General features: G+C 41.0%; 1 protein-coding gene and 1 pseudogene across 1 annotated transcript; one reads left to right on the top strand and one right to left on the bottom strand.

Annotated features, from left to right (window-relative positions):
• Positions 1-11,112: 11,112 nt before the first annotated feature.
• On the bottom strand, positions 11,113-11,682 carry LOC110910255 (annotated as a pseudogene).
• A 436-nt stretch (positions 11,683-12,118) lies between these two features.
• Positions 12,119-12,837, top strand: LOC118480619 (NADH-ubiquinone oxidoreductase chain 3-like). Its single transcript, XM_035975756.1, has one exon. The coding sequence runs from the start codon at positions 12,459-12,461 to the stop codon at positions 12,813-12,815; it is 357 nt and encodes a 118-aa protein (XP_035831649.1). The 5' UTR covers positions 12,119-12,458; the 3' UTR covers positions 12,816-12,837.
• The last annotated feature ends 1,659 nt before the right edge of the window (positions 12,838-14,496 follow it).

The raw sequence follows: 14,496 nt of genomic DNA, 5'->3' as shown, positions 1-14,496 counted from the left end.
TTGAATGCCAGACAAAGATCCTAAAGATGTTACTGAAGAACAAAAGAATGCCAGTAAATCGAGAGGGGGAGTCTGAAGATTGAAAGAAGAGGAAGCCCAGAGACTGATCAAGCTTGACGATGTGAAGATACAGCATTAAAATCAGAGTGTGTTGACGACTCCATCAACATCTGAGGGGGAGTCTGTTGGTGCACTACATCTGTTGATTCCGTCTAGGTGTCTAGGATCAGATCTTATATCGAATTGTATAGCATAGGGATCAGAATACGAGAAAACAGGAGTTTGTATAGATTTTAGGAGTATGGGTCGCTTTTAGGGTCACATGTGTCTTGGATCGCTCATTCGACACTTTGTGGGTCGCTTTTGTGACATGCCTGGATCGCTCATGTGTCATTTGACCACATGAGCGGCCCCAAAACCCTATATATAGGTCTTGAGCGATTCCCATTAAAAAAGGACTTTGTTTTCCATGCCGAAGCTCTGCCGGTGTGACGTTTGAGCTGTAAATCGTTTCTAATCAATAGAAAAGAGAGTTAGAAGGAAGAACAAGCTATATCTACTTGCTATTCTTATTTTTCCGCATCTGAATTGCAAGAGTTAACCTCTGAACGACTCGTTCGGGTCAACAAACGATCCTACAGTATTTAGGTGCAAGAAGGATGAAAGAGGAATAGTCACGCGCAACAAGGCTCAGTTAGTGGTCAAAGGTTTCAATCAGCAAGAAGGAATTGATTACAATGAAGTGTTTGCACCAGTGGCAAGGTTGGAAGCAATTCGTTTGTTTCTGGCTTTTGCTTCATTCAAGGGCTTTAAAGTTTACCAACTAGACGTGAAGAGTGCATTTCTTTACGGGAAAGTCCAAGAAGTGGTGTATGTCTCACAACCAGATTGGTTTGTTGATCCAGACTATCCAGATCGAGTGTACAAACTTGATAAGGCTTTGTATGGGTTACATCAAGCTCCCAGGGCGTGGTACGAGACACTGTCTACACATCTGCTCAAGAATGGTTTTCGAAAGAAGTCAGATTGACAGTACACTATTCATAAAGAGAAAGAAGGAAGATTTTATGCTGGTACAGGTATACGTGGATGACATCATCTTTGGGTCATCTGATGAAAACATGTGTAAGGAGTTTGAACAGGTGGTGAAGAGCAAGTTTGAAATGAGTGCTATGGGTAAGCTGTCTTACTTTCTGGGATTACAGGTTGAACAGAATGAGGATGGGATGTTTATTCATCAAACAAAGTATGTGTATGACATTTTGGCTCGATTCAAAATGGAGGATTGCTCTACTTTCAACAAACCCATTTGCGAAAATCACAATCTCGGCCCAGATCATGAAAGCACTGAAAATGTTGATCCTACTCAATACAGGGCAATGATTGGTTCTCTAATGTACTTGACTGCTTCAAGATCTGACATCATGTTTGCCGTATGCTTGTGTGCCAGATATCAGGCGAATCCGAAAGAGTCACACATGAAAGCAGTGAAGCGTATTCTTCGTTACTTGAAGGGGAAACCCAAAGTTGGGTTGTGGTATCCAGCTGATAGTGATTTGAGGTTCGTTGCTTACACTAATTCAGACTTTGGAGGATGCAAATCAAACAGAAAGTCTACAACAGGTGGGTGTCAGTTCTTAAGAGGCAGGATCATGTCTTGGCAATGCAAGAAGCAATCCTGTGTGTCTACCTCTACGTGTGAAGCTGAATATATTGCTGCGGGTAGCTGTTGCTCTCAGGTTCTCTGGATTCAACAGCAGATGCGCGATTACGGTTTGGATTTCACTCATACTCCTATTATGATAGATAATAATGCCACTATATCAATCACAAACAATCCCGTAAAGCATAGTAGAACTAAACATATTGACATACGTCATCACTTTATACGGGATTGTGCTGAAAAGAGACTCATTGAATTACACCGAGTCAACACACTAGATAACCTTGCTGATCTTTACACTAAAGCTTTTGATAGAGCTCGCTTTGAACACTTAGTTGAACTCAACGGGATGAGGAATCCTGAATAACTGGTTTTTCATAAGAATTTTGTAAACAGTTTACTGCTTTCTCAAAAATCAAAAATACAAAAAACATTGAAAAATCAAAAACATAAAAAATAGAAAATCAAAAATGAGTTTTCACTGTGTGAAAAAGAAGAAATGATAGTAAATAAGCAAGTTAGATTGTCACACTCAAACTGAAGTAAATTGCTTAAGTGTGATAGTAGCTTCATCATATGATGTACCAGTAGGCAAAAGCATGAAATAATCAACTTACGTACGTGATATAAACCTAAATACACTGAGTATGAGTGGGGAACACATCAGTGGTGTATGGTTTAATGACCTTAATTCTTGCGTTGATAGATTGCCAAAATTTGAAGTTTTGGGTCTTTATTCTGTTATTTCATCCGGGGATATCAGGGGTGTCCTTCTGCTGCATCCAGATACATGCTGACCTAGACACACCCAGGATATCTTAAAAGAGCTAAAAATGCCAAAACCCTGAAAATGAAGAAGCTCTCATAGAGTGCAAAATGCATAATTCGTACCAAAAATGGTATTTGTCTTAGCCCTCATTATATATTTTGGTCTCTTTGCTGTACGGAAGTACTGACCTGTTCACCAATTATGTAAACGTTGAAATACAAAACGGATGAATTCAGTATACTCACCTACTACGATGAATCTTTGTGCATACCTTGATCGCGGGGGTACATCCTGAAGTGGGACACACTAAATATAACAGATATAATATTACCTTAACGTATCATATGGTAATGGTACTTGAAATGTTCATGCATTTTGTTTAAGTGGACAAACATACTGGTAATCGTCTTGAACAGCTCTTCATGAAAAATTAAATAAAGAATTATCTAATAGTGTGAAAACAGTTTGATTGTGCTGATATGATCTTCTTACCGGTGATTCTCACAAAAATAGAATGTTCATTGCTTTTTATTATTTATTTGCTTTCATAAAATTCAAAAATACAAAAATAGTGTCTTTTTCTATTAAAATTCTTAATGTACGGAAAACTGTTATTTTTGGAGGAGTTGTTACCGACAGGGGGAGACAGTGTTAGAAAGTGGGTTCAAAATTATAAAATCAAGCAGGTTATAAAGTGTTTGTTTAAAATTTGTGCGTGTTGGTGCTGAATGGCAAAAGTGCTTAATCTGTGATACAGTTTAACTATCTCTTGAATAATAATAATTTGTTTAACGTTTGTTGAAAAAATCTTATGGTTTCTCCAGATGTTTGTTTTATAGTATACAGATTGTAGCTGTATGTTGCTGTATGTTGCTGAGAAGTTGCTGTGAAGATGAGAGTTTGATTGGATGCATGGTAGAACCTCCTTTCTACATTGCTTACAAAGTTGAAGAATTTGAAGAGTGTTATTCAAATGCTGAACTGGAGATTACTCAAGTGCTAACGTTTTGAAGATTTGGTGATTGGATGCATCAGCTTAGGGGGAGTCTGTTGCTGACAGAAGCTGTTAAAGCTGAAGCTATCCAAAGACCAAAAGACTGTGAGATTCTGAAGACTGAAGTTACCTTTGCGAGCTATTGTCAAGAGGGAGTTTGTTGGTGCATATTTGTGACAATAGCTTAGATTTGGTCTTTGGATATCTTGTAATTAGTAAAACGATAAACAGTTAGCGGGTTTAGCTTTGTAATAGTTAATTAAGAGTGATTGGGCCAAACCAAACCCACATATGGGGGAGGGTTTGCGAAATGGGCCTTGCCCAAGACCTAGCCCATATGCAAAGCTTTATCCTATTTAAACAAAGCTTAGCATTAGGGTTTAGGTTGATAAAACAATCTTCTAATCACTCTTGGAGAGAATTCATGAAAGAGAAAGGCTTGGACGAATTTAGTGATCTTGATTGATTGTTATCATTACGAAGATAATCAATAAAGATCGGGTTTAAAGTGATTCTTGTTCTACTCGTTTTTCTGTGAAATCTGATCTAGGGGATTCCGCACTCTATGTTGGATCGACGATTCTGTTACGATCCGCACGGTTACGGGGACCTACAGACACTGATCATGAGTCTGAGTTAATAAAAAAGGTGGTCGATCAGGTGTTGGATACAGATGAGGAGTCTGAGTCAAAGTCTGAGTCTGGAGGTTCAACTTCGTCAGTCAACAGTCCAAATTCGTCGGTTAAAAGGACTTACAGTAAAGAGTTTTCGTTATCAAAATCAAATTTGAATGATGAAACATTTGAAGTAGCATATACTTTGAATGATTCTGACAAATTATATTTTGACAAAGAGTTTCCAATAAGAAGTGTTAAATCTGAAATGAACAAAAAGGTTTTCAAAATGATAGAAATTAATATTTCTGAAATAAAAGATTTAAATCTTACTGGAAAACCTAAAAAATACACTTCAAGAGTTCAACAACGATTAAATAAGAAAAAAAGGTTACAGTTCTGGTTCTGGTTTTCAAAAGAAACCAAACCATAACGGTAATTTCAAAAAGAAAGGTCTAGGTTTTATTCCACCTGAAAAATATAAACATGAGAAAAATTCTAAAACAAAAATATAATTTGTTTCAGGAGGAAGAATCAAACCAGGAGTTTCTTGCTAAGAAGAAAAGAAGAGGAACGGGAGTTTTTCACAGAAAGTATACTCGAACCTATTTCAAATGCAATGAAGCTGGTCACATTGCATGGAACTGTCCAACGAATACTAAGACTAAACAGGGAGTTTCTGAAAAACTTAAAGAAAAAGTTGTTGAGAAAGATGAACAACCAACTGAAAAATTTAAAATTTTTAAAATTCAACTTATGATGTTGGTGAGTGTTCTAAGAAAATTTTTTACAAAAAGAGAGCCAAAGACAACCAAATGTGGGTTGTTAAAAAATCAGAAGAGAAAGTCGGCGATGAACCTGATTCCACAAAATCAGAGGAGCCACAGGTTGAGTTAAAACAAGTACCTTCAATGAATGATGTTAGTTTTCCATCATTGAAGAAAGTTGGTAAGGTTGAGATATCAAATCAATTCTATTCTGAGAAGAATGAATTTGATGTTGAGAAAACATTTAATGGGAATGTTAAAAAGATTTTTGGGAAAATGATCGAGGGAAAGGTCAAAGGGGTTAAAGATTTTTATGCAACAAAGAAAGCAACTTATAACCCTACTGAGAAATTCACGAAAAAATGATTTCATTTTACAAGTGGTACAGAGGTTTGTTCTGGAATGTTTTGGTATAAACCTACAAGTGGTAAATCAGGGACATTAATTTATACTTGATTTCCTACAAGTGGTTAAAATTTGGGTTCATCATTGTAAAAATGAACAAAGTGAGGATGCTTACCCCGTCCCTATAAGTGGTAAAAACAAACTTATTTTCTGGAAAAATCATTTTGATTAAAACAAGCTTAAGTGTTTTGAAATCTTAATGAGAAAATAGTTTGCTGAAAGGGGGAGTCCTGATTGTTTATGCCAAGTGGATGGCGAATTGAAACGATTCGATATCGATTGTCACTTTACTTGTACAGTTTGTTTTTTAAATTTCATTAATGTGTTTGCATTTTAGGGGGAGTAAAAATTTCAGAAAATCCAAAAACATTAGAAAAATTGAAAAAGCCAAAAACATGATAAAACAAAAATGAGTTTTTTTGTGAAAAAGAGGAAATGATGTTACATCAGCGGACTATCACAACATGCTAAAGAATTGGAAAGTTAAAAATGTGAAAAACAATCTCACTGCTGATATGCCAGTAGGTTTTTGCACATTTAGTAGATTGTGATGAGATATAAACCTAAATTTCAAACTTGCTTATCTCGTGGGTAACATTTATTGGATATATAGGTAACCCCCGAAATCTTGTTTGAAAGGTCCCTCTTTCTGAGATACTAGGTCTTTATACTCAGTGATATCTGGGGTATTATCCCGGGACTTCTGCTGAATGGAAATTCTGACCTAGTCCCCATATAATACTTTCTGCAAATGCTTGAAACATAGCACCTCCCTCAGTACAAAAAATGATGAAACATTGAAAAATGCTAATCATGTGCTGTTGCAGAAAAGATCCTCTAAAGGGGACAGACCAAAAGTCGAACCGTCATCTCTCTGCTGAACGGAAGTTCTGACCTGAGCTCTCATGATTTCGCATCTAACCCTTTACAGATATCATATGTGGTATACTCACATGTAAGACTGAATATTGGGATCTGGATACGGGAGTATATTCAAGTGGTGGGACACGCGAATAAGTTTCAGTTCTTAAAACATTAATATTGTATCTCGAAACAGTTGAACTCTGTGTGAAAATTTAGAGTGAATCAATATGCTGACAATCTAGGTGAATTGTTTAGAACTTAAAATGAAATGAAGCTTAATGGTGTTGGTGATTTGTCTCAGAAACTGATATAATCCTCTTACACAAACTCACAAAAAATATTGTTTGTAAATATTTCTTTACTGCATTTCATTTCAGTTAAACTCAAAATCTAAAAAGATTTTTAGTGTGTTTTTGCATAAGGTTTTGTAAAATTCAAAAAGATTTTCGCTAACTGATGTTGAAAAGATGTTTTTCAAAATTCCAAGTGCTAAACATGATGACAATTTGGTGAGGGGGGTCTGTTAAATCTAAAAATGTTTGACTATTTTTCTGCAAGTGGTCACAGATATTCAGGTTGATTTGTAAAGGAGAATCTGAGTTGGTGCTTACATCACAATTTTAAATTGTGAAAATTTATGAAACTTACTTTGAGGTAGAGATTGTGCAGACAACCTGAGCTGGGTTAGAGCCAGGTCACGATCTTGGAACAACATCAAATGAAGTTTGAATTTGAGAAAAGCCAGATTTCTGATATCTGAGGTCTCTGTGGATGTAGTGTGAGCCAGGTTACGATTCTGAAGCTGATGATGCTGATGAACTTAAGGAATGCCAGCACATCGAAAGGGGGAGTCTGAAGATATTCGAGAGAAGATTCGAAAGAGAAAAGCCCAAAGACTGATCAAGATTGAAGATGAGAAGACTCGACACTTAAGACGCTTCAACATCTGAGGGGGAGTCTGTTAGTGCATACATCTGTCGACTTCGTCTTGTATCGAGTCTTATACTAGATATGTTAGATCAGGGTACGTTGTACGAGAAAGTAGGAGATTTAAGGTTTAATTAGTGTGATTCCACTTGAAAGGGGTGATTCCGCTTGAAATGGTTTATGACAGTTTCAAGCGAAATCACATCAATATGATTCCGCTTGAAATGTTGCTTGTCTCTTTCAAGCGGAACCTGCTGGCTATAAATAGGTGTTTCGAGCGAAATCATTTGTAACTTTTGTAATCTTGGATACCGAGGTGCTTCCGGTTTATCCTATGGTTGTAATTGTTGTTATATGAATCAGAAAGGTGTTTAAAGTGAATTGCAAGCTGTGTCTAAGTGTGTTTCTTATTTTCCGCATCTGAAACATATCAAAACTTCTCTGAACGACTCGTTCGGGTCACACACACGATCCTACAATCTCGATCCTACATTAGTTGATGTTCCACATCATGGCTTTTCCAAAAGACAGCTGGTCTTGACATTTTATCAAGGGCTTAATTATGATACGAAGGAGTGATTAGATGTGAATGCAGGAGGCGATCTAGGGACGAAGACGCCGAATGAAGCCTATGCTATCATCGAAAAAGCTGCGTTGAAGTCTAGCTCACGTCAAGAGGGAGAGAGAAGCCGGACTTCATCATCATCATCTCGCCCAGGAGTTCACGGTGTGGACGACTACACAGCCATTACTGCACAAATCTCAGCTCTTTCGGCGAAGTTTGATAAGTCCCAGATGGCTGCACAGGCTAGCTCAGGGTGTGACTAGTGCGGAGTGTCACACGAGCTTGGTGCATGCTTCTAGGGAGCTGTGTATGAGGGCCAAGAAGAGGTAGATTTTGTGAGTAATCAGGTGAGGCCACAGAACAACCCGTACAGCAATACATATAACCCGGGATGGAGGAATCACCCAAATTTTGGGTGGAGAGCGAATGTGGGTAATTAGAACCCACTAGGAGTTGCCTAGCGCGCTCCAGCCTTACAACCAACCTTTCCAGCCTTGTCCATATTCGTACCAAAATCAGGGCACTGGGAGTAGTTCCCAGCAGCAGGCCCCTCAATCAAGTTCTAAGCTGGAGGAAATGATGGCTCGGCTTCTTTCTAGCTCTACGAATGCAAATCAGTTGGCTGAAAAACGATATCAACAAAGCGAAGATCATTTTCTAGCTCATGAGGGAGAAATGAGGAGTCAAAAAGCCTCGATTCAGAATATCGAGAACCAGGTTGGTTAGCTGGCGAAGATGATGTCGGAGAGACCCCCAGGTGGTCTTCCAGGCAACACAGAGCCAAATCCGCACGGGCATGTAAATGCGGTTATGACCAGGAGTGGCAAGACTACAGGACCCAACATATCGGACTCACCACCGATCACTGAAACGGTCCCGACTAATACACCGGATGAGGTGCACGCCAGGCTACGCCCAGCAAGTACAGCACAAGTCCAGGAGCTAGTCAAAGAGTACGCTCCTCCAGTACCATATCCGGGCAGGCTAAAGAAACAGAAAAACGAAAAACAATACGGTAAGCTCCTTGAATTGTTTAAACAATTGCACATAAATATACCGTTTTGTTGAAGCCCTGGCCCAGATGCCAAAGTAAGCGAAATTCCTAAAGGACATCCTCTCGAATAAGCAAAAGCTCGAGGATATATCATATGTGGTGATGAATGAAAGTTGTTCTGCCATTCTGCAAAACCGTCTGCCCACGAAGATGGGAGATCCGGGCAGTTTCACGCTCCCTTGCTTGATAGGAAACATGTCTGTTAGCCATACATTGGCTTATTTGGGAGCGAGTATAAACCTTATGCCCTATAAGGTTTTTACTAAACTGAATCTGGGTGAGCCTTCACCCACTAGAATAAGCATTCGATTGACAAACCGTTCAATCAAGTATCCGCGTGGATTTGTTGAAAACATGCTTGTTAAAATCGATAAATTTGTTTTCCCCGTGGATTTTGTTATTCTTGATATGGACGAAGATTCAAAAGTGCCATTGATACTTGGACGCCCGTTCCTCAATACTGCGAGGACGATTGTTGATGTGGCAGCTGGCCAAATCACGCTCCAAGTAAATGACGAGCACGTGACATTTGATATTAAAAGATCAATGCAGCATCCGCAAAGTCACGATGACATGCTTTATTATGTCGACATTGTCAATGCATGTGTGTGCTCTCATTTCCAAGGCACTATTGAAGAGATTGATATGGACACACCTTTGTTGTGTGGGGACCTGACTGGCATTACGCAGGAGGGCCACGATTTTGAGCAGCCGACTTTCCAAGTCGGTGATGATGGTTCCCGAGGTCTGGATCAATTTGTGGAAATTGGCCATGTAGATGAGGAGAAATCAAAGCCTTCGATTGAAGATCCACCGTCTTTGGAGTTGAAAGAACTCCACCACATCTCGAGTATGCATTTCTGGATGAGGAGTGTCGCTTACCCATCATCATTTCAGCATAATTGGCAAAAGAGGAGAAGAAGCAGCTTCTCGAAGTTCTTAAACTTCATAAGAAAGTAATGGCATGGAAGATTATGGATATAAAAGGCATCAATCCTTCTTTTTGTACTCACAAGATTCTGATGGAAGATGAGTACAAGCCCTGTGCACAGCCTCAGAGGCGGTTGAATCCAAATATGCAAGATGTAGTGAAGAAAGAAGTGATTAAGTTGTTGGATGTTGGGTTGATTTATCCTATATCTGACTCAGTGTGGGTTAGTCCAGTGCAGGTAGTACCTAAGAAAGGTGGTATTACTGTAGTCCCAAATGATAGGAATGAGCTGATTCCTACCTGTACCGTCACTGGGTGGCGAGTTTGCAACGACTACCGCAAACTCAACGATGCTACTCACAAGGATCACTTCCCACTTCCATTCATCGATCAGATGTTGGAACGTCTGTCGGGGAAGTCGTACTACTGTTTCTTGGAGGGTTTTCTGGATACTTCCAAATTCCTATTGCTCCTGAGGATCAGGAGGAGACTACCTTTACTTGCCCTTTTGGCACATTCGCCTACCAGTGGATGCCTTTTGGGTTATGCAATGCACCAGCGACCTTCTAGAGATGCATGGTTGCAATTTTTCATGATATGATCGAGGATTCTATGGATGTTTTCATGGATTACTTTTCGGTATTTGGAGATTCCTTCGATCATTGTTTGGAAAATTTAAAGAAGATGTTGAAGAGGTGTGTAGAGACGAATCTTGTCCTAAACTGGGAAAAGTGTCACTTCATGGTATGAGAGGGCTTAGTTTTGGGACACAAGATTTCACGTGCTGGTATGGAGGTCGATCCAGCCAAAGTTGATATAATTTCACGACTTCCGCCGCCCACCTCTATGAGAGCGATACGGAGCTTTCTTGGTTATGCGGGGTTCTACAAGCGATTCATCAAGGATTTTTCAAAAATCGCTAGGCCCATGACCCGTCTGTTGGAGAAAGACGCTCCGTTTATCTTTGGGGATGATTTCTTGAGGGCTTTTGACCTTCTCAAGCAAAAGATGATCAAGGCCCCTATTTTAGTCGCGCCGGACTGGAGTCTACCATTCGAAATTATGTGCGACGCGAGCGATTTCGCTATAGGGGTCGTTTTGGGTCAAAAGAAAGAAAAGCACTTTCACCCGATCTATTATGCGAGCAAGGCTCTTCACGACGCTCAGGAGAACTATACCACGACTGAAAAAGAGCTCTTGGCGGTTGTTTTTGCATTTGACAAATTTAGATCGTATTTGGTGCTTTCAAAGACAATTGTGTATACTGATCAAGCAGCCATCAGATATCTTTTCAGCAACGCATGGCTTCCCCTAATCTTAGATAGGTCGTCTGGGGGTTCGCCTCGGTTCATTGTTGTGCTTACACACGAGGCTACCCTTTTCCGAAAGCTCCGCAGGACCACCTACCACTAGTCTTTGGCCGGAGGGGTTTATTGCGCAAAAACGCCGGGATGCAGGCTCCCGAAGAGTGAAGCCCAACGAATGTCAGATGCAAAGCCCTGCACTTCATTAAGATAATATTGGCATACTCTCCCAAAAAAAGAAAGAGCATACCCCATTGAAGACAAGAGTGAGGTACAACAAGGCCATTTCTGTCCACCGCCCTTCTCATGGAGCCGTACGTGGACGTTACCACTCATACAGCTCCCAGCCAGCAAGCAGTTAGCGTCCCTCTACTAGGAATGGAAGTGTGGGTGAATCGACATCAAATAGAGGAATTCGCTTCTTCTTTTCGGCAATAACATGAGAAGAGCATCCCTTTCACAAAAACCTACAGACCCCGCTATCCTGTTCAGCACCTTGTGATCTTCTCAAAGATCATTACGCGCCCTCTCCTGTCATTTTTCTTTCGAAAAAAATGTCATGGTGGATCAGGACGAGAATGAATCCGGTAATCCAGGACATACTCATCTTGGAGCTTATGCTCCCCTCCGGGGAAGGGGTTTTTATAGAGAGAGGTAAGTCGAGGGTAGCCTCCCGCTTGACCGATTTATCGGAGTCGGAGGAAGATCTCTCATCTGATCATCCTGAACATGAAGGGGCTGCTCTCGATGTGAGATCAGCAGCAAAAGAAAGAAGAAAAGGGCCATGATCCTATGTTCGTTTTCGCCCTGCTCTGATGATGCGCTCCTTGCTTTCAGAGCTACATACCGGAAAAAGAAAAGGATCTCTCTATTACTTTGAGAGGAGAATCGTTGGTATTTCAACGGACTACGTGGGAAATACGAGATCTAGGCAAGCCGCTACATGTTCTCCCCTGGCCCTTGAACGATAGAAGAACTACTTATCTTCTCTTAGGTAGCGGTCAATCGGTTCTCATCATCTCGTAGCACCACCACGATACCGATTCCCTGATAAAACCCCCGATTTCCTGATAGTTAGATAGCCAATAGTAGGAGAAGCTCTAAGTTCGCTATTCCTGACAAGGAATAGAGTAAGGCCTTTACCGATCCCGAGTTAATGAGTTAAGGAGTTTTTTTTATAAAATGACTTATCTGAAAGAAGGCTTTACAATCAACGAATTCTTTGATTTGAAAAGCTCCTTTCTTAATCGACCTTCCGCCTTCCATTATTTGATCTTTTTATGGATCTTCGTATCTTATTAAGTAGTTAAATGAAGTATCATCAATTGAGAAATGACAATAAGTGATGTTCGATATCGCTTCTGTGCGCAGAGTATCGAAAGGAACCTCTCGGAGAAGTTCCGGGCCTCGGCAGCCCTCCTTTCTTATCTATTTTCATATATAATATAAAGAGAATAGAAAGCGTACTGACTCTGACTGCTATCTACAATACGATCAGGGGGGAATAGCACAAGGGCTTAAGTCATCGATTCAAATCCTATCTTTTTTTTCGGTATGCCGCTCCACGAGCAAGGAGCAAGAAAACAAAGTGGGCTGTGGTGATGTCAGAATTTGCACCTACTTGTATCTATTTAGTGATTAGTCCGCTAGTTACTTTGATCCCACACAGTGTTCCTTTTCCATTTGCTTCCAATAGTTTGACCTATCCAGAAAAATTGTCGTCCTACGAATGTGGTTTCGATCCTTTCGGTGATGCCAGAAGACGTTTTGATATACGATTTTATCTTGTTTCTATTTTATTTATTATCCCTGATCCGGAAGTCACCTTTTCCTTTCCTTGGGCAGTACCTCTCAACAAGATTGATCCCTTTGGATCTTGGTCCACGATGGCCTTTTTATTGATTTTGACGATTGGATCTCTCTATGAATGGAAAAGGGGTGCTTCGGATCGGGAGTAACCACTAGCGATAGGGCAAAAATCAGGGGGGGGGGAAGGATAAAAGTCAAGAGCGCGATGCCTACATTAAATTAATTGATTGGTCATGGTAGAGAAGAAAAATGGCGCACGGACCGTACTCGAGCTTCAGATCAATGTCCCCAGAAGCAAGGAGTACGCCCGCGTGTACCAACGAGAACACCGAAAAAACCTAATTCAGCTCGTGTATACTGGTTATGCGACTATTGGCGTTGGGGAAGCCATGCGTTTGGTAAACCAACCGCACATTGCAAGCGAAGGAGTGAAAGCTACTCGACTGTAATGTAAGGGGAGGACCTACAACGAGTTGCGGTTGCTTCGCAAGCAATACTCGACGGTATAGCGCATGCATCTCATCGTCTTGGGAGCACTCGTAGTTGTTTGAGTCATTGCGTTAGGGCAATACAACTAAGAGAACCAGTCGTCCTAACGCTACTATCAAACCTACTATAGTTGTCGTTATTACCACTCGACGGTAAAGCAACCACTCGTTGTCATTTAGTTGTCCGTCGCTCGTAGTCTCTGCGTCAGAGGTGGTTGTTCACACACATTGGGGTGGTGCAACAATGGAGCGACTAGTAGTCGTAGACTAGCGGTGTTATGGAACAACTACCCGAATACAATGGGATTTCACACCTGGCGAATCTTTCACTCTACCTCCTCTTATTAAGACTATAGAATGTTCCTGCAAACTATAACCTTCGCCCGGAATGTGAGCAAATATATCATGTCGATTGCTCAACCGTACTTTGGCTAGCATCTCATCAGATGGATACTATTGCTGCAGGAGTTTGATATCGAAATTCAAGAAAAAAAGGGTGCTTTGAATGTAGCGGCTGAACATCTATCTCGGCTGGAGCATGGAGACATCAAGGACACGCTTTGGGATTCAATCTATGACAATTTCCCACACGAGTCGTTGATGAGTGTTGAGATATGCGATGAGTCACCATGGTTCGCCGACTTTGCGAACTATCTTGCTCGCGGGATTCTGATTAAGGGGTTGACTCACCAGCAAAAGAGGAAATTCTTTTCAGACGTCAAGCACTACATTTGGGATGACCCTTTCGTGTTTACGGTTGGTGTTGCTCAGGTGATAAGAAGATGCGTTTCGGGAAAAGAGGTGACTGACATTCTGCGCCACTGTCACGAGGGACCTACCGGAGGCCACAATGGAGCCAATTTCACCGCCAAGAAGGTGCTTGATTCCGGGTTTTATTGGCCGACTATATTTCATGATGCGTAAAGTTGGGTCAGAGCGTGCGATGCCTGCCAGAGGGCAACAAATATATCGGCACATGATGAAATGCCTCAAAACTGGATTCAAGTTTGTGAAGTCTTTGATATCTGGGCGATAGACTTCTGGGAACATTTCCCCCCTCACGAGGAAACAAAGATATCCTGGTTGCAGTTGATTATGTATCGAAGTGGGCGGAGGCACAGGCCCTGCCCACCAATGATGCCAGGGTAGTCGTGAGATTTTTAAAGAGTTCGTTTGCCCGGTTTGGCGCACCGAAGGCGCTTATCAGTGACAAAGGGACGCACTTTTGCAATACTCAGCTCGAGAGAGCTTTGTCCCGTTATGGTGTGCATCACCGTTTATCCACGCCCTATCATCCACAGACAAGCGGGCAAGTGGAGGTCATGAACCGGGTGCTGAAAAA

This window comes from Helianthus annuus, chromosome 7 (assembly GCF_002127325.2).
Source record: "Helianthus annuus cultivar XRQ/B chromosome 7, HanXRQr2.0-SUNRISE, whole genome shotgun sequence".
Taxonomy (NCBI): Eukaryota; Viridiplantae; Streptophyta; class Magnoliopsida; order Asterales; family Asteraceae; genus Helianthus; species Helianthus annuus.
Note: the sequence above shows the minus strand (reverse complement) of the source record. Positions and strands in the feature narration are given on the sequence as shown.